The sequence below is a fragment of the Camelus ferus genome, chromosome 10 (genome assembly GCF_009834535.1).
Source record: "Camelus ferus isolate YT-003-E chromosome 10, BCGSAC_Cfer_1.0, whole genome shotgun sequence".
In the NCBI taxonomy this organism is placed as follows: Eukaryota; Metazoa; Chordata; class Mammalia; order Artiodactyla; family Camelidae; genus Camelus; species Camelus ferus.
Genome location: NC_045705.1, coordinates 55,578,805 through 55,598,809, shown reverse-complemented (window position 1 = coordinate 55,598,809; position 20,005 = coordinate 55,578,805). Strand labels below are relative to the sequence as shown.

Sequence of the window (20,005 nt, the reverse complement as noted above, 5' to 3'; positions counted from 1 at the left end):
CCGAATTTTAGCCCAAGAACAACTCATCCTCAAAAACCTAGCTCACATCTCAACTCTGTCCACTTCGGTACTCAGCCCACAGTGAAAAATCCATCTTTTAAGATTCTCCACTTCTTTTCATCTAAATCACTAATTTGTTGGGCCCTGAGAATATTTCTTCTTGTTTGATTAGAGATCTTTTTTCATGTTTGTTCCCTTACATCCTGCCTAGAATGCATTCCTTGAGGAAAGAGTTCATTTTGAAAGGATTTTTATCTCTGTTACTCCAAAGCATAAGAACCTGCCCGAAGCAAATATGCAATACGTTTGTATGCGCATAAAATTCTTATTTTAAAGTTTCTTTGACCTCACTTTTCTGCTCAATATTTATTCTTCTTTGAGTGAGTTCTTCTCAGCCCTGAAATTCAGTGTCAGGTAGAGAAGAGACCACTGCTAGGTGTCAGGAGATGCTGATTTAAAGCTTGGATCTACTGCTTACTTAATTCAATGAGTTTGAGAGGTTGCATAATCCCAATGAATTTCATGTTCTACTCATCTGTAAAGAAGATGAGGATGATACAACATCATTTATCCATTACACAGTAAGCATTCAATGATTGTTCAGTTTATTTTTCTCTTTTTTCTTAATATTACTCAATCTCACATTCAGTACATACCAGCTGTTTATCACTGGGAAATAGATTTGATCTCGTAAAAGCTTGACGTCCTTCTCTTAAAAAAGAAAGATAATAACTTACTTCAGAGGAGTTTTGATTATTGAGATTAGCTAAGTATAACAAAATAAATAACTGGTGTTTTAATGGACATTTTGTTGTCATCACGTTTCACTACTATAAAAAAGGTGGAATCCATTCAGGAATATATTCAATCTACTTAGTGCACCTCTGGGAGAACTGTATTTCTATAGGTTAAATGCCTAAAAGTAGAACACTTAGATCAAAGATCATGCATGCTTGGAATTTTGATAAATTATTATGTTTTTCTCTATTTCAAGATAAAAACTTTCATCTGATCTTATTAGATTTTTAAATAAAAATTTTATACGTGCTATTAGTAAAGAATTAAAATTGAAAAGTGGAAAGCAAAGCTTCCCTGATGTTCTTTCCACAACAGTAACATGTTCTCGTTCAGCATCAAAAGGAGAATGTGACCTTTTTCATGTAAGAACACCTTCATGTGAGAGAGAAATACCACAGGGGGTAGATTAAGAGCTGAGAATCTGAGAGGAAGATCGAACAAGGAAGGTGTGATTTTGCAGGTATAACATAGTTTATAGAAGAAAGTATCTTCTCATTGATTCCCTTCATCTCAGCCCTCCCCTAACATTATCTGAAGAGTTATTTTCATTTATCCCTGAGAATGCCCAAATGAATGATGGCTTTACCACTTCAATTTGAGAGATTTTGAAAGAACAGGAAGAAGAAAAATTTGGAACACTTTCTTCCCTACCCCACTTGCATTTTTTCAAAGCCTCATGGCCCTCAATATCATTGTTTTAAACGTTAGCCCTAGAACAAACATCAAAAGATTTCAGCTAATTTTTTTTTCAATTTTTAAAAATTTTTTAATTGCCAGGTATCACAGCCTACTGATGGTCACCACCCTTTCTTTATGTATGCCAGTTTTATGAATGAGAAACCTTTTTAAACATCTTTTTTTTGACTGTCTATATCCATGCCAATTATGATTTGAATTAAACAAACCTAGGGTGTCTGTTCCATCTTAGCAAACTTTTGGTAAATACTTCTACCTCGCCTCATATTCTTCCTCTTGGTCCTTTACCTCTCAGTGTGAATAACCCTGAATAAGTTGAGAGACTTAAAATGCAGGACCGCCATGGGAGTGAGAGACTGAGGAAGGATGAAGATGAAAGACATGTTCATTTTTGGAGAAGTGATGAATAGAATTGAAGTTCAGAATAAGCAAGGATCATTTACATCAGTATTGAAGTTATCAAGAATCTTGATAAGATTCTTGAGACTTATGGAGGGAGAGAAAGGGAGAGAGACAGACAGACAGAAGCAGACACTACCTGGGAAAGAAGACGAATAGCCAGGGATGAGCCAATGGGTAGATAACTGGAATATGGGGGGCTAGTGAGAGGTGTAGTATAATAAAGTGATGAAAAGATACTAGAGTTTTATATTTTAATTGAAGGGAGGGGATCAGTGGGAAGGTGCAGGGATGACGATTAACCCCACCTCCAGGCCAGGAGATCTGAGAAGTGTGGGAAAGAGTGAATAAATGTACTCTAGAGAGCCAGGTTTCAGTTAGCCAAGAAAGTAGTAAGAATATTCCAAGACAACATTGATAATATAGGGGATTTTGCTGATGGCTGACTATGAGTCCTAGATTATCCAGTAAAGGATTTCAAAAATTGGAGAGGGGTGGTATATGGAAGCAAAACTAGGGTATCCAGAGCCTATAGAGATGAGGATCTGAGTGATGACCTTGAATCATGAGCTTTCCGCATCTGGCATAACAGGAATAGAATGTAATGCCATTGCTCCTAATGGTCTCAAAGCAGTGAGTGGTGGTGAGTGTTATGAGGAGGAACGTGTGAGAATGGGAGATGTGGAGGCTGGGGAGGTGCTAATCTTCTCTGGAGCAGGGGAGATCTTTTTTGATTCCTCAGGCATCACCCCAACATTCCATTCCCCTTTTGAACAAGATGAACTTCACCTATTCTCCACAAGGTAGTCAAGTTTTCCCATGCTCTTTTCTGCCTTCAATACTCAATTTTAGACTCCAGAATTTTTAAGTGCTTACAAAAAATATATGGATCCCAGAAACAATATGGACTTAATAACATTAATATAGGCGGGGGGGGGGAGCAAGCAATAAAACCTAAATTAGTCACTGCTTCACTCACTCTTAACCACACTTCAATTATGCTTTGATTCAATTCTCCTAGTTAATTATTTTTAATATGTGGGATGTAGGCCTGTTTTCTTTGTTTTAAACTGTGGAGGAAAAGAAACGATCACCGAGGCTGGGACCTCAATATCACCATCTACTGGCTTCCGTTGTTATTTCAAAGCCCTTTGTCACTGCTGTTCTTTAGAATCCTGACACAGTTCTTCCTTACTTAGGACGCACATTTCTTTCTCTTCCTGCTTTCTGATTGGTGCTGTAGTGTTCTGGACTTGGAATGACTGAATGTATTTAAATTCGGCTCTGTAGGAGATTTCCTGGCCTCTCCGGTCCCTTCAAGATAATTGCCACTTCCAGAAGCTTTCCTTACTTTCTGTCTTTCTCAGCATTTGCAGGTATAGGCAAGTGAAGCCAGGCAGCCTTCACCATCCCTTCGGAGAGTTTTACCTCCCCTGCCAGACTTCAGTAGTTGGCTGGAGAAATGTAGGGAACTTTTCAGGTTTAATGTGTGATCCAAGCTTGGGGAGAAAGCACAGAAAACCTTCATGAAGAGAACACCAGTTATTCACAAATTCACTCTCTTCTATCCACACTCAGTAGCACCTAGCTGAACACTTTCTCCTCCATTCTACAGCAATAGCTAGACATTTACTCCTCTGGATTTAGGCACTTTTTGTCACCTCCAGCCCTCTTCAACCTGCTCAATGCTGCCAGGTGATCTTTTCTTAGATAACATTTAGATATTCAGAACATGTCATTCTCCACCACCTGCCCCTTCCTATCTTCCTGTCTGTCTCTGTCTCTCTCTCTCTCAAACATACACACACACACACACCCCTACCTCATTAAAACTCCTTAGTGGTTTCCCAGAAATGTCAAAACAATTCAACAGGGAAAGAATATGGTCCTGGGGCAAAAGGATACACACATGCAAAAGAATAAGACTGAAATCCTATCTCACACAAAAAAAATGAACTTAGATCATAGACCTAAGTGTAAGAGTTAAACTATAAAACTTTTAGAAAAAAATATGGGAGTAAATCTTTATGACTTTGGATTAGGCAAAGCCTTCATAGATACGACATCAAAAATACAAATGACAAAAAGATTGAATTTCATCACAATTAAAACCTTGTTCTTCAAAGGATGCTGTTTAGAAAATGAAAAGACAACTCGTACAACGGGAGAAGATATTTACAAATAACAGAACTCGTAAAGGACTTATATCTAAAATACATAAAGATCTCTTAATAAGAAAAAGACAAATTAAATTTTAATTACCCAATTAAAAATGGGTAAAAAATTTGAATAGACATTTCTCAAAAACAGATATGCAAATGGATAATAAATTATATGAAAAGATGCTAAAGAGACATGCAAATTAAAATATTGATGAGATACCAATTTACTCTCAATAAGATAACTATAATAGAAAAGATACATAATGACAAGTATTGGTAAAGATGTGGAAAAATTGAACCCTTCTTTATTGCTGGTGGGAATGCAAAATAGTATAATCACTGTGGAAAACAGTCTGGAATATCCCCCCAAAAACTAAATACATAATCCAGTAATTCTATTCTTGGGCAAGAGAAATAAAAAGACCATGTTTCAAACAAAACAAAACAAAACAAAACAAAACAAAACAAAACAAAACAAAACAAAAAACCAACTTGTACAAGAGAATTCATAGCCGCATTATTCGTAATAGCCAAACAGTAAAAATCCAAATGTCTAAAAACTGATGCGTGGATAAGCAAAATGCCGAAAATCCATACAGTTGAGTATCATTCAGCCATCAAAGGAATAAAATACTCAGGTTACAACATAGATGAAACCTGAAAATATGCTACATCACCCAGCTCTCTCTTCAAATTTTTATCTGGACACCCTCCTCCCTCCACTCACCTTCCAGACCAGGTCAGTTTCCTTGGGACCGGAAGTTCAGCCTTCCTTTTCTTGTCAGAGTTGCTGTGCTATTGACACCCTGAAGCTACAGTTCCTGGGGCTTTATAAGCTTTGTATGTATTCATAAGGCCATAAGAACAAACTTTTGCAGTCTCTCAGTTTACACAGGTTAAAATTACAGGTGTCATTTTGACACCTGTAATATTTAAATTACATTCGTAATTTTAGACTAATAAAGTTTAACGATCTTTTTGCAGAACATGCCATTGTGATGCCAAGCGGTTATCTTTACTCACTCGTATAACTTTAGATACTTTCATTCGGACGTTTTAACTGATAGTTTAACGTGGAGTACAAATGTGTATTCTCAGTATTATTAACACCGACATGAGTTCTGAAAGCTAAAGCGAAGACGATTTACACGCGCCCTCCCTGGCCTTCCCGGGCTCCCCAGGGCCTCAGAACTTGCCGCTCATCAGGTAAGCGGAACAGCTCCCCGGCAGCTGGGTGGGCCCGGCGACCACACCCCTGGAGCGCAGGACCCTGCGCGGCGCGGGACCAACCGGCCCTATCCGCATCCTCTCCTCCCCCCTCGCCCCGCCCCTTCGCCACGAGTCTGTCAGCTCTGCTGGACGCGGCATTAGCTGTAAATCCTCGGCTCTGACCCAGGCCACACATTCCAGGCTGGTGAGCGAATCCATTTTCTGGCCCGCCACCGCTGTCCCCACTAGTACTGAGAGTTTGACCCGCCCTCCAGGTGCGTTGTGGGGTTCGCGGGCGGAGGCAGAGTGAGGGGGACCTCTGCACTTTTGAGTTGACTCCAATTCGGGAAGGGAGCATGAAGGAGGCACCTTTGGAACTGGGTACTTTGTGTAGGTAGTGATGATTAAAGTAGTGGCTAGTGATCATTAAACCCCGATTCTAGGAGGTATAGGATGTAGGAGTGGCAGCCCTGAAAGTTTTGTGAGGGAAGGCCGGCCGACCCTGGGACTGGCGTGGATCCGGAGGTCAGCAGCCCTTCCCCCACCCCAGCCTCTCTGCTCCAGGAAGTGAGCACCGTTTATCCCCTCACCCGTCCCCAGGAGGCCCTGACTCCTCCCAGAGAGTTGGGAGATGAGCCTTCCGCACCCAGCCCGGCATGCGGGGTCTGTGCAAAGGCCAGGCTGGCTGCCCAGAGCCCTGCATTTCCCCGAAGGGAGCCGGGCCGTTCGCGGTTGAGTTGGGATAAAAAAAGACCAAAGGAGTGGGCGCCCTGTGTTCCTCAGAATCTTTTTAAAACTCCTTGGTTTGCCCAGAAGAGCCTTGACCACCTGGAGGCTCGCATCTGGGGCCTCGATGTGCCTGTCACCCGGAGCTGTCTGCCATCTATGACGGGGCGGGCCACTTACTGTCACTCCTGGGAGAAGTGACCAGGCAGTGAAAGAAATGATGTCCCTTCCCTTTTGGAGCTCATAATACAGGTAATTCATCTTTATTTTTCTTTCATCCTCACCTTGAATGAGCTCATCATTTAATCTATCAATTAGTGAAGACAGAAATGCGTGGTTAAGAGCCTGGGTGCTGCGGCGAGAGGGTCTGTATTCAAAATCCGCCTCTGACACTTAGATGCAGGCTGTGTGCCCCCAACCTGTTGCCTGACCTCTTTGAGGTTCAATTTCTTCCATCCATAAAATGGACAGAGTAATACTTATATTCTAGAGTTTGGGTGAGGATTATGTGAGACAGAGGTTTAAAAACAGGAGAGTGCGTGAACAATCGTAAATACTCAAAATATTAAGTTATTATTGACGAACTCAATGCCTTGCTTTAAAAAAATACAAACTAAAATAATTTTTGAAAGAACAGGGAATAAAATATGTAAAAATGCACTAAGATAAAGGAGAATATGACTACTTCCGACATCTAAATAAGTTAAAATACAGCATAGTTTAAAAAATTAGGAATTACATAAAAAATGAGTCTGTCATGTGTGCTCCACAGCATGCTTTAATTTGATTAATTCAGTGTTTCCGATTGATGACCCCTGAGATGATTTTTGGTGTTATATGAATAAACTTCCAAAATGTTTAGTTGCCTATTTGAATTGGATGTAAACTAGAAAAATATACCCACACCTCAAATTCATGATTTGACAGGTTTTTATTGCTTAGACTGAGACAGGGTAAATATTAAAGTTTTTTAAGGTATCACTTTAAAGAAAATATTAAATATGGAATATGGAAAAAATCAGAAATTACAAGTGAGATATCACAAATGCAGAAAAAATAAGTGTATTATCTATCCTATAAAATCCTTAGTTAATGGATTATGTAACACAGAGAGAAGAACCCCTGTGTAGGACCATATTTTAAGAATTCGCAGTTATTAAATCATTGTAAGTTTTGAATGCATGAGGCAGTGATTTTTTGAAGTTTGAAAAAAAAATGAAACTATGCTCCAATTCAAATATTTACTGAGTGCTTCTTGTTTTTAATCAACTCCAGATAATTGGTTAAAGTGGAATAGAACCCTACAAAAGGGTAAAAAATATAATTTCCTCAGCAGAATCCCATCTCATTTATGAATGCAGTTGCTACCTGTTTAGACTTTTACTCTATTTACACCGGAACGCAGAGATGGGGTGCAGTCCTGCCTACCTTATTTCTAACTTTCATTCTGAGCCCCCAGCCTGGACCAGTGTTAGGTATCCACTACCCAGTCACTGACATTTATACTGAAAGCCATTTTAATATTGAAATGTGGGCTTCCATTCTCATAGGTGCTTCAGATCTAAGTATCAGTCCATTCTCTGGCCCTCCCCAGCCACCCTCACCTCTTTCTGTTTTGCGTCCTAAGTTGTATTCACCTGGGAAGAAGGCGCCCTCATTGAAAGCAGTGTTTCTGAAACCTTAATATGCAGATGAATCACCAGAGATCTTATGAAAGTGCAGATACAGATCTGGTCTCCGTGAGGCCCCCACCGCTGCCAGAGCGGCTAGTTAGATGGCCTGAGCTCCTGCTCCCGCTTCGGATTTAGCTGGTCTTGAATTTGGCCTCTTTCATTTGCTAATTTGACCCACAGGGCCCGTCCCCTCAGGCTCTGGGATCTGCACCCTCACAGCCGGACTGTCTGCCCACCCACACTGCTCTTGAGGCGGGGCCCGAGTTGGGTTCTGCTCTCTCAGAGTGGCTCCCCAATCAACTCCTCAATCCACTATTCTCCATGGCTTTTGGCTCACCCCAGTCTGAGGCATCTTTCCTTTCTCATCATGTTCTTTGGCTTCATCTGAAGAAACAACCCGTTAATGGTAGCTGAAAATTTTTCTCAGCTTGCTTTCTCCTGATGGAAAGTAGGCAGCCCAGAGGCCTTTGTACTGTCCACAAAAAATCAATCTAAGCAAAAAATGGAAAATTTTATTTGAGCCAAATTTGAGGATCATAACCCAGGAAAAGCATCTTAGAAAACTCTGAGTTCCACCCATTTGAAATCAAGGCATGGTTATATAAGTTTTTTGATCTAGAAGGCTGTACATCAAATGATGTATTGTTGACAGTTTACATAATCCAGATCTCCCGTGTCCTCTGGGCTGCACACCAGTGGTCAAGGGCTCGCTGGCATGTGGGCAGGGGTTACCCAAACCCTTTCCAGCTGAATTTTAGCTGACATTATGCGCCCCTCCTTCCTTTCCCCAACCTCAACTTTACCCTTTGACAAGAGACATCAACTCCTCTATAATCTTTTCTGTTCAAGAATCTTCCTCTGCCTTGGATAGTTCATATAGAGCATTAGATGGAAAAGAAATACAGAAATATAATAGGGCCACATATATAATTTTAAATTTTCTAATGCCCTCCTTAGAAAGTTAGAGGAAACAGGTGAAATTTATTTTAATATATTTAACTCCATGCTTCCAAAATATATTTAGAACATGTAATCAATGCAAAAAATCTGTTAATGAAATATTTTAGATTATTTTTGCTTACCAAACCTTTGAAATCCGATGTGTATTTCATATTTAAAACATCTCCTTTCTGGAGAGGGTATAGCTCGGCAGTAGAGTGCCTGCTTAGCATGCATGAGGTCCTGGGTTCAATCCCCAGTACCTCCATTAATAAATTCATAAACCTAATTACCTCCTCCTAAAAATTAAAAAAAAAATTAAAACATCTCCTTTCTGACTAGCCACATTTCAAGTGCTCAAATGGTGTGGCTACCATATATTGACAACACAGTTCTAATTTGTATTGAGAAGATCAGAAAGTCAAGCCTTCAATTTTTCTCACTGCATGTCTTCTGTTTTCGTTAGCTCTAATGAATTATAATTCACATCTAATAAGTTAGCAATTTTGAGCATACAGTTCCGTGAGTTTTGACATGTATATTGTTGTGTAACCACCGGCACAGTCATGATATATAAAGGACATTTCCATCACTCTCCCCAATTTTTTTTTTGCAATTCATCCCTTTCTCACAGCTCTGGGCCCTGGCATCCACTAATCTGATTTCAGATAGTAGAGTTCTGTCTTTTCTAGGATTTCATATAAGTGGAATCATACAATAACTTATTCTTGCTGTCTAGGTTCTTTCACTTCATATAAGGCTTTTGAGATTTCTGTTGTATTTATCAGTATTTCCATTTTATTGTTTGGTGATATGCCATTATTTGCATATACCACAGTTTGTTTATTTACCAGTTAATGGTTTTATGAATTATTTCCAGTTTTTAGCTACTTCATTGCATTTATGAAGCAGAAACTCTCCCCCAAGAGAGTCATGTATATCAAGTACACATTTACCCGAAATAAATGTGTGATGTGTGTGTTGGGGGAGATGGAATGGACCTTCAGTTAAAATAGTAAATGTTGTATCACCAAAAATTTTTTATTAAGATGTTATTTTTTTTAGAACAGTTTTAAGTTCCCGGCAAAACTGAGGGGAAGGTGCAGAGATTTTTATGTATACCCTCTGCCCTCACACATGCGTAGATTCTCAGTTATCACCAACTGCCACCACAGTGGTACATTTGTTACAGTTGATGTACCTACATTGGCACACCGTAATCACCCAAAGTCCATAGTTTACTTTATGGCTCAGTCTTGGTGTTGTACCTTCTATGGATTTGGACAAGTACATGAAGACATACATCACTGCATGATTCCAACTACATGATATTCCAGAAAAGGCAAAACTATAGAGACAATAAAATTATCAGTGGTTACCAGGGGTTGGGGTGTGAGTATGAATAGGTAGAGCACAGAGGACTTCTAGGGCAGAGTAACCTTTTTGGAACATCTAGTGTTTGGGACTTTCTGCAACTTAATGGTTAGTTTCTGCAAAGCAAATCATACTTCCTCGGTTTAACCGCATCCCTTCCCTACTGCTGCCGAGCTAACAGACCTTGTGTTCTTAAATTACATCCACGCTGATGGTGTTGTACATCAGTGCACATCTGCCTTTGCTGGGGGACCAGACAGAAAGAATTACAGTGTCACACCTGCCCTCAGCCACCCTGTACAGGTGCATCCTGTCCCTGAGGGTCACAGCCGGGGTCAGGGATAAGTCAGTGCTTCTGTCGACTGGCTGGCTCGTCTTTGGTGGTCCAGACTAGACTTCATCTGGGCAAGCAGAGCAAATGGCTTCCAATGAGAGTGATTCAATGCTAGAATAGTAAAAATAATTAAGTAGGTAAGTAATTTAGAATGTCTTTTAAAAGTTACGTGATTTAAGACAACAGCAATATGATTTAATGACTGAAAACTTTCAAGAATGAGAACAAAGATGTTTTTCCAGGAAGACATCTATTTTGATTCAGCACAGACAAAAAAGTTAAAAGTCAGGGTAAGTTCCAGCATCCTTAGTTGTCTTGTTACAGAAGCTACTAGCTTTCATAACTGACCCTTGCACCCAGTGCACAGAAACTGCTGGGTCAGGTCCAGCGTTCTAACGTGGACCTTAAATGCCGTCCTATTAAATCTTGTTATGAACTGAGATAGTGGATTTTTCTCCTGGGTCTAAAAAAGGTAAGAAGATAGGAAAGGGTGCGAGAAAGTGATGTGTTCATTCCTACAACAAGACTTATGTAGCACTGTCCTCCTGCCAGACATTGTTCTATTCCTATTCCCAGTAAAAATGTTGAAGAGGCTCTTTTCCTCCTGGTAAGAGGGCAGAGCACTGAAGGATGGAAGAGCAGTGACAGTAGAAGTGTAGTGACAACTTGTTTTTATTGAGACTCTTCTACACATTGGCTCCGGTGACTTATCATAGCGAGGGAGGAACTGATTTCAGCGGTACACAGATTAAACCACATCTCTCGGCCTGCTGGTCCCCTCCTTCCTAGAGCTCTCCCTCAGTCATCCCGAGGCTCCTTCTCCAGCCCGCCCCTGCCTCACTCCTGGCAGCACAGCCCCAGGACAGGGGCTGCTTCCCTTTCCCTGCAGCATGAAGTTGAACAAGAGGGCACTGACTGCAGTAACACAGACCTGGTCCGAGTCCTGAATTTATCTGTCTCATTCTGGAGCACTGAGTATTTCCTCATGACACCTCCTGGGAGCAGGGGCAAAGAACATTTTGAAGTTAGAAGGTGAAGCCCTTGTTACCCCAGGTGTCTGACCTCTATCCAGAACAGTCAGCTTCCCTCCTTTCTTACCCTGAGCACTTTTTTTGTTTGCCTGTCTGCCCAGGATCCTATACCCAAGAAGCACCTTGGAAGTCAGGGCTGGGCAGGCAGGAGCCAGGAGAGTGGCTACAATGACTTCAGGAATCCTGGTGGACATCCAAGATGAAGTGACCTGCCCAATCTGCCTGGAGCTCCTGACAGAACCCCTGAGCATAGACTGTGGCCACAGCTTCTGCCAAGACTGCATCACAGGGAGTAGCCAGGAGCTGGGCTTCTGCCAAGAAGAGGAGAGCAGCTGTCCCGTGTGCCAGACCAGCTACTGGCCTGGGAACCTGCGGCCCAATCGGCACCTGGCCAACATAGCGGAGAGGCTCAGAGAGGTGGTGCTGGGCTCGGGGAAAGCAACTGCAGGTGACTGTATGTGTACACCATGGAGAGAAACTCCAGCTCTTCTGTAAGGAGGATGGGAAGCTCATTTGCTGGCTTTGCGAGCGGTCCCAGGAGCACTGTGGTCACCACACATTCCTCGTGGAGGAGGTTGCCCAGGAGTACCAGGTGCGAGCCCAGATGGAGGGAAGACAGGCAGGAACAGAATCCTTGTAGATCTGAACCTTTTTTTATGCTCTAATCTAACTTCTTTGTAGTTCTCTCATTTACCTAGAGGCTGAACCTAGAAAAAGAACTCCTTCCCTCCCCTTGCCAAGAGTAGAGACTTTTTCTCGCTGCTCCAGGTCAGCTCTGCATGAGTAGAGGATGCTGCTGGTGGCCAGGCGGGGGCTGGGCAGGTAGAATGCAGGGTGTATGTTGGCAGAGAGAGTAAATGACTTAAAGGGCTTCTTGGTCAAGTTCTTTTCCCCGGAGAAAAGAGAATCAGCCTATCCCACTGGCTTCCATCCCCTGTTTATAAAAGATGCTTTGGTCTTCTCAGTTTTTCACCCCAGGACAGACTTCTGAGGTCAGCGTAATCTCTCCCCCATTCATGCTGTGTCTAGGTACTGAGACAGTTCGACGCTTGACTCTGCTTGACTTGAGGTCTTTCTTCCAGGAGAAGTTCCAGGCGTCTCTGAAGAAGCTGAGGCAAGAGCAGCAGGAAGCTGAGAAATTAACAGCTGTTATCAGAGAGAAGAGGGCATCCTGGAAGGTAAGAGTGATCCCTCTGAAGGTGCCCTGGAGGGGAACCAGGGCATGTCTGTTCCCAGATCTGGCGAGAAGTGCTTCCTTGGCCTAGTCCTTCACAACAACCCTTCCAAACAAGAGTGTTGCTCTTGGTGCAGAACCAGGGGGAGGGAAGGGAGGGTGAGAAAATGAACATATCAAAGAGAATCTAGGATTTTGAAGACAATCACATAGGAGAGGAACCATGGCCCTTGGCAGCCCCTAATTCCTGATTCTGGACCTTGTACAGTTTTTTGGGGGGAAGGGTGTGGGAGTGGGTAGGCAATTAGGTTTTTATTTATTTGTTTGTTTGTTTGTTTATTTATTTTAACAGAGGTACTGGGGGTTGAACCTAGGACCTTGTGCATGCTAAGCACGTGCTCTGTCACTGAGCTGTACCCTCCCGCCTCCCCTGTTCTACAGTTTTGAGCTCTGAAACTTGGAAAGATAGCTCAGGCACAAGCCAATCATTCCTACCCTAATATTCAAAATTGGAAAGGGAGGCTGATGCCATGTCCTTAGATATCCCCTCTCCCCGAGGAATCAGTCTCTCTGGGAAGCCTAGGTAAGGCAGCCTGGGGCCAGTGGTCTGAGAAGAGGCAAAGGGAGAAAGGAAGGAAAGGACAGATTCTGTTGGACTAAGTCCCGCATTACTCCCCGTCCCCCCGTGAGACCTGGCCAGGACAGCAGTGCCAAGCCTGCCTCCCCCACCCCTTAAACAGGAGACCCTCAGGCCTCTTTTTCTTCTATGTTCCTGAAGAATCAGCTGGACCCTGAGAGACGCAGGATCCAGAAGCAGTTTGAGCAGTTGAGAAGTGTCCTGGACAGAGAAGAGCAGCGGCAACTGAAGAAGCTGGAGGAGGAAAAGAAGAAGGGTCTGAGCATCATAGCAAAAGCTGAGGCTGAGCTGGTCCAGCAGAGCCAGTCCCTGAGAGAGCTCATCTCAGACCTGGAGCGCCGGTGTCAGGGGTCAACAACGGAGCTGTTGCAGGTAAGCGTCACGAAGGAGCCTGTAGTCTGTGAGTCAAGGCAAAGAGAGGCTGACTCCTTCCCTTCTGACGTGGAACTGAGGTCCTGATGGAGGGAAGAAAAAAATATTCCTTTGACCCTGTAGTGCCTCTTCCCTATTAAACAGTGGAGAGTTGGTGGAGAAAGCATAGGATAACTAAAGGTACAGATGCTAAGGGAATGTCTCACTTCATCTCTTGTGTGTGAAGGACAGTGCAAAAGTTCATTTGAGACTGCGGAGAAGAGCTGTTATATCGAGTGAGGTTTTATAGCAACATTTCTCAATCTCAGCACTGCTGACATTTTGGGCTGGAAAATTCTTTGCTGTGAGGGGCTGTCCTGTGCATCGTAAGATGTTTAGCAGCATCCCTGGCCTCTACCCCTTGGATGCCAGTAGCATCCCACCAGCTGTGACAACCAAAAAGCCTTCCAGACATTGCCAAGTGTCCTGGGGAGAACTATCCCCCCCCCCCCCAGCCCTTGTTGAGAATCACTAGCCGTTAGGCACCTGTTGTCTTGATGCCGGGCTGGGATTTGTCATGCTGGGTTTTTTCACCCAGCTTAGTCACAGGCAGATGCGTACTAAACTCACTCCCGGTTTCACATCTTCATTTTATTCTTCTTTTCTTCTTCATCTTTGATGTTGGCTTTCCGTCATGCTTGCTCCTTCCAGTACTCGTTCTAGCCCCTTCACAGATTCCTCAAGCTGGAAAAATGGCTTTATAAGTGCAAATGGATCATCCATTCATACAATAGCAAGTTCAGGCACCTGTCGCCTCTTACACCCACTAATAAGGCTGCCTGGTGGTCATGTGAGCTTGAGTGTTACCTCGCAGTCAGTTTTCTAGACTTGCTCATTCCAGACACATTCCTCCTTCTCTTTTCCACCTCTGTTGGACAGTTATTGCCCATTAAGATTTGACAGCTGAATGCAAGCCTGCAGCTTTCGAGTTTCAAAATGTAAACCCTAAGAATAAAGCCAAGAGGAATAGGCACGAAACAGTATCCTGATTTGATCATTTGAGTTCCTTATTACAGCCATGCCTTAAGAGGATGTAATGCTGGGTATCTGGTGTAAGTTGACATATCTACCACCTCTACCGCTTTGCATGTTCAAGCCTGTTAGAGTTGTGGTTTTTTTCAAATGCAACCAAAAATAACCCCGATACCATGAAATGGTTGTTCCTATGTTATATAGATCAAACCATTGGCCTTTTCTTCTGATGCACTGAGGTGTATAGAGCAGAAGTTAGGAAGACTAATTAGGAGGCCATGAGACAGCTCCACTCAAATGAGGCCAGCAGTGGCAGTGACGATGGGAAAGCGGAGGTGGCTGCAAGGATTCAGGGGTGTGAAAGAGGTTGACGTGGTCTAGGATGGGACCTCAGGATGAATATAAAGTAGTTTTTAGGACAGTACTTTGTTTACATCTGGTCACTGGACGCTGGTATCAAGGAAGATGGAAGATAACAGAGAAGACCTCGTGGTTGCAGGAAATGTAAGTTTTATTTTACACATCTTGAGGTCGTGGTGCCCGTGGCTCATTTGCTGGGGTGTATAAAAGAGATGCAAGCAGAAGCACAGATTTGGGAACCATCAACACATGTGTGTTGAGATCAAGAAAAATATGTGAAATCAGCAAAGCTAGCACAGAGGATTAGGGGAGGTGAGGTTTTAGAAAACCATGTTTAAGGCCCCTGTATCCTTAGCAACCAGAATGTAAGCATCTTGAGGACAGAAATTAGGACTTACTCACATGAGAGCCTCTAGGGCCAGACATAGTGCCTGGCAAATAACAGATGATGTACACTTGTAACATTACACACACACATACACACATGCGCGCGTGCACATACACACACTGGTGTAAAATTAAAGGCACTAATGAATGAACTGAATCATTTCCTGACATCCCTACATGGAGTCTCAGGGACAGTCTGCTCTGAGTTCTTAGCTCTACTCTGTGGCCTCCATTACTGAGGCCTAAGTCTCCCCATCATACCAGGGGGTGGTGGGGTGGGGACAGGACAAGGGACGTGCATGAGTGAGGCTGTATTAGAGGACGAGGCCTATTACTCCTTGACTTAACCTGTCTCTTTCTTCCCTAGGATGTGAGTGATGTCACCAAAAGGTATGTGTAGGAGAACATGAGTGGGAAAGGACAAAATATAGTCACAAGGCAGGGAAGATTTTAGGAGTACAGTGCCTTGAGTTGCTTATCATGAGAACTTTGGGGGTCCCAAACGTAAAAGGAATGGCTTGGTTTCAAGGGTAGGAGAATTTGGGTAGTGAGAGGTCACAAACTGGGGACAGTAGTGCCCTTAAGAATCAAGGGTGGCACCTCATGGTGGAACTCCTTTTCCACAAACCTGTGAACCTGCTTCCAGCCCTGATACTAGTAGTTCATAGCTACCTCAGAATTCACAGGGATTTTCTTTGCCCACATATTTTATCAGAGGGAAATTTCCCATCTGCAGTGTTTCCCGAGGCTCAGGAATCAGCTCTTGGGACACCTGCTTAAGTCTCCCTTCCTCCCTTGGCTTTGAAGCAGTCCACGCCTTGCTACCTAGTCTTCCTCAGACTTCTATTTTTCTCAATTCCAGTAACAACATAGACCTGAGATCTTGAAAAGAATGGCTTTGGCCTTGGAACAAAAACACGTTCTCTATCACATGCTCTAGAATTTCATTCAATCAAGGTGACATCTAAAGTTGCCCACATACCTGGTTCCCATAAGGTCCTCACAAACACGTGACCTTAGAGCCTGTGGTCCCTTTTGAAGTCTTCACTCTCAGTGTGGAGGTGAGGACATCTCCTTTCTTCACTGTCCCGGAGACAGTGAGTCCTAAGAGGCTGTTCTGGGGGTCTTTCTCCCTAGGCCTCTGTGAGACCTTAAGACCTAAACCAGAGACCCTTCAGAAGGGAACCCTTCACCTGGTACTCTCCAAACCCCAGCAACAGGTCCTGATGTTCTGCCTGTCAACACAGGTACCTGTAGACCCTCTAAGAGGGCACTGACATTTTAAGTATTTTGTATCTTTTCGGGGTTAGCAAAGGATTTCCCAGCCATTATTTTATGTAATATTATACAGTCTCTGGGATGGAGAGAAAGAAGGGAAAATTACCATATTTTTACAAAACAACAACAAACCAAACAAAGAAACAAAAATGAGCCTTTGAGGGATAAATCTGATCAGCTTTTTTTTTAAATTGACGTGTAGTTGATTTGCAATAGTGTGTTAGCTTCAGGTGTACCACATAGTGATTCAATATTTTTATAGATAATACTGCATTTGCAGTTATTATAAAATATTGGCTATATTATTCCCTGCGCTGTACCAGAGACACGTGCACCCCAGTGTTCATCACAGCACTATTTACAATAGCCAAGATGTGGAAGCAGCCCAAGTGTCTATCAACAGGTGACTAGATAAAGAAGATGTGATATGTGTGTACGATTGATTATTACTCAGCCATTAAAAAGAATGAAAATCTTATCAATGTTTACACAGAAGATGAGAAGCTAGTTTTTAGTCCAGGTCTTCTGGCTCTGGTGCCAGGGCTTTTGCAGAATGATGCTAAGTTTCTTCAGGAAAGAATGTTGAAGTTCACCAGTGGGCCTGGGAGAGGAGGGAGACAGTTGTTAGAGGAACCCAAGGTCAGCAGTGTTGGAGATTCGTATTGTCTGTTCTCTCCAGGAGTGAGTTCTGGACTCTGAAGAAGCCAGAAGCTCTCCCTACCAAGCTGAAGAGTGTGTTTCGAGCCCCAGATCTGAAAAAGATGCTGCGAGTGTTTAGAGGTGAGGACATACAGGAAACAGTTTGGATGGGGGATTATTATACTATTAAGAAATAAAAAGAACAAGGGTATGGGTGAGATCTGGGAAGAGTGGCAAAGAGAGAGAGATGGAGATGGAGGGACATAATAATGTGCAGAAGAAGATGCAGTTCAGACTTAAGGGGGAATGAAATGGCCAGCTCACATCCTCACAGAATTCCCTGCTGCACCCCTCAAGCAGGTAAGGGGAGAGAGAGCGGACCTGAGATGGCTGGTTCTATGTAAGTGATTGACTCTTTGTCATTACAGAGCTGACAGATGTCCAAAGCTACTGGGGTAAGTAGCAGTCGTGACCTCTTTGAGCTGATGTGTTCTTATTCTCCCCAAAGCAAAGCCCCACACACGCTCAGGTGTGAGGTGTTGCTAGCTGCCTGCCCCTCCCCCAGGCCCACCACCGCACAGCACCTATTCCTCCCACCCACATCCTGTGTATCCTCTCCTCAGAGTCGTAAGACCCACATACCCATGCTCACCTGCTGATGTTGTGCCTTTTGCTCACAGTGGACGTGACTCTGAATCCACACACGGCTAACTTAAATCTCGTCCTGTCCAAGAACCGGAGGCAGGTGAGATTTGTGGGTGCTCAGGTGTCTGGGTCTCACCTGGAAGAGCATTATGGCTGTGGTGTCCTGGGTTCTCAGCACTTCTCCTCAGGGAAGCATTACTGGGAGGTCGATGTGACCAAGAAGACTGACTGGATCCTGGGTGTGTGCAGTGATTCTGCAGGACCCGCGTTTTCTTTCAGCCAGTTTGCCCACAGTCGGAATGTGTACTCCCGATATCAACCTCAGAGTGGATACTGGGTGATCGGGTTACATCATAAACACGAATACCGAGCCTACGAGGACTCGTCCACTTCCCTGCTCCTCTCCATGACAGTGCGTCCCCGCCGTGTTGGGGTCTTCTTAGACTATGAGGCTGGCACGGTCTCCTTTTATAACGTCACCAACCATGGCTTCCCCATCTACACCTTCTCTAAATATTACTTTCCTACCACACTTTGTGCATATTTTAATCCCTGCAACTGTGTAGTCCCGATGACCCTGCGTCGCCCAAGTCCTTGAACTTTCTGCTGTTTGTACCCGCATCCGAGCAGTAGCCTGTACTCTGGGGCTCACCTGCATTTGTCTTTCCTTTTTTACTTTCCATTTTCTTGGGTTATCACTCCTTTCCCTTTGAACATTTACTCAATGCTAGAGTTGAGTAACCCAACAGTGATAGTGAACATCCTTGACTGATTAATTACAGATCTTGAGATGGGTGAGGGGACGCTTTCAACAGTTTACCATTAAGCATGGTGTTTGATGGAGATTTTTCTTTGCTGAGGCATGGAATCAAATTTAGGAAGTTCTCTCCTATTAATTTGATGTCAGTTTTTGTACTGAATGGGAAATTGAAGTTCAATGGATGTTGTCTCTAATTATTGAGATAATCAGGTGTCATCTTTATTCTGTTATTGGAGTACATTGATTTGTTTCAGTTTCTAAATCCAATACAGATTTCTGAAATAAACCACTACTGTTCATGTGCAATACTGGATTCGTTTGTGCTAATACATTGTTTGGGTTTTGTTTTCATCTCTATTATAAAGAAACTGACCTGTAATTTTACACTCTTGTAACATCATTGTCAGGTTTTATAAAATGCAATACATGAGCAAAAAAATTGCTGTATTTTTGTACAAGTATATAGAGAATTGAGTGCTATAAACCATTATAGTGTTAATTTTCATAGCTTTAAATTCGAATTAGTGAGATTCTAACTTCCCTTTTCTAACTACAATCTTCATGGATCTTAAAAACCTAAGGTAGTAAGTGAAAAAAAATAATGTTTTTTTAATCTTCCAAATACCTTGAAGTGAAAACAGAAAAGAGGAAAATGATCAATTCGATACAGATTTTTTTCTCCCAGAATGGGAGGAAAATGTAAAGAGAAGATGGTTAATATAAAGCACTTTTAGGAAAAGAATGATTTGTTTTAACTTCTTGTACCTCCTTTTCTTCGTACTCAAACATGAACAGCTCGTTAATGAGCTGCTTTGACTTTGGTAGAGAGGTGCTACATGCTTTTTGAGCCAACTATAAAAGAAATGAGGTGGATGTGAGGGTGGAAATGAAAGTCAAGGAGTTGACTAGAGCTGGCTGTCCATCATGGTAGCCAGGAGCCGTCAGTGGCTGTTGAGCACCTCAGACGTGCCCAGTCAGAATTGGGATGCACTGTACGTATAAAATGCACATTGGATTTTGAAAACTTAGTTCAAAAAATAAAGTATAATACCTTGATAGTAACTTTTATATTGTTGATTGCAGTGATAATACCTTGGATATATTGGATGAAATAAAATATATATTAACTTTACCTGCTTCATTTGATTTTTTGGATGTAGAGACTAGAAAATTTTTAATTACATATGTGACTGACATTGCATTTCTATCACATACTTCTTCCTGTAATGCAATTTTATCCCCAGGGGCCCTAGTGGAAGGCAGATATGTTTATTTCTAGAGGGACTCCCTGCCCCTCAGAGGCATATCTGTAGCAGAAGATAATGGCAGGGAGAATTGGATCTCAACATATCTAGAAATTCACAATTTGGAAGATCACAGGAAGAGTTCATGGCCAGAGCG

The 20,005-nt window shown here is 42.8% G+C and overlaps 1 protein-coding gene across 1 annotated transcript; it reads left to right on the top strand.

The window, feature by feature from the left end:
• Positions 1-5,436: 5,436 nt before the first annotated feature.
• Positions 5,437-19,704, top strand: TRIM6 (tripartite motif containing 6). The gene is given in 9 exon segments (XM_032489200.1): positions 5,437-6,242; positions 11,443-11,776; positions 11,778-11,933; positions 12,424-12,519; positions 13,294-13,524; positions 15,650-15,672; positions 17,240-17,340; positions 17,628-17,654; positions 17,880-19,704. Coding segments are annotated over 8 exon segments (1,464 nt in total). The 5' UTR covers positions 5,437-6,242; positions 11,443-11,509; the 3' UTR covers positions 18,443-19,704.
• Positions 19,705-20,005: the final 301 nt, after the last annotated feature.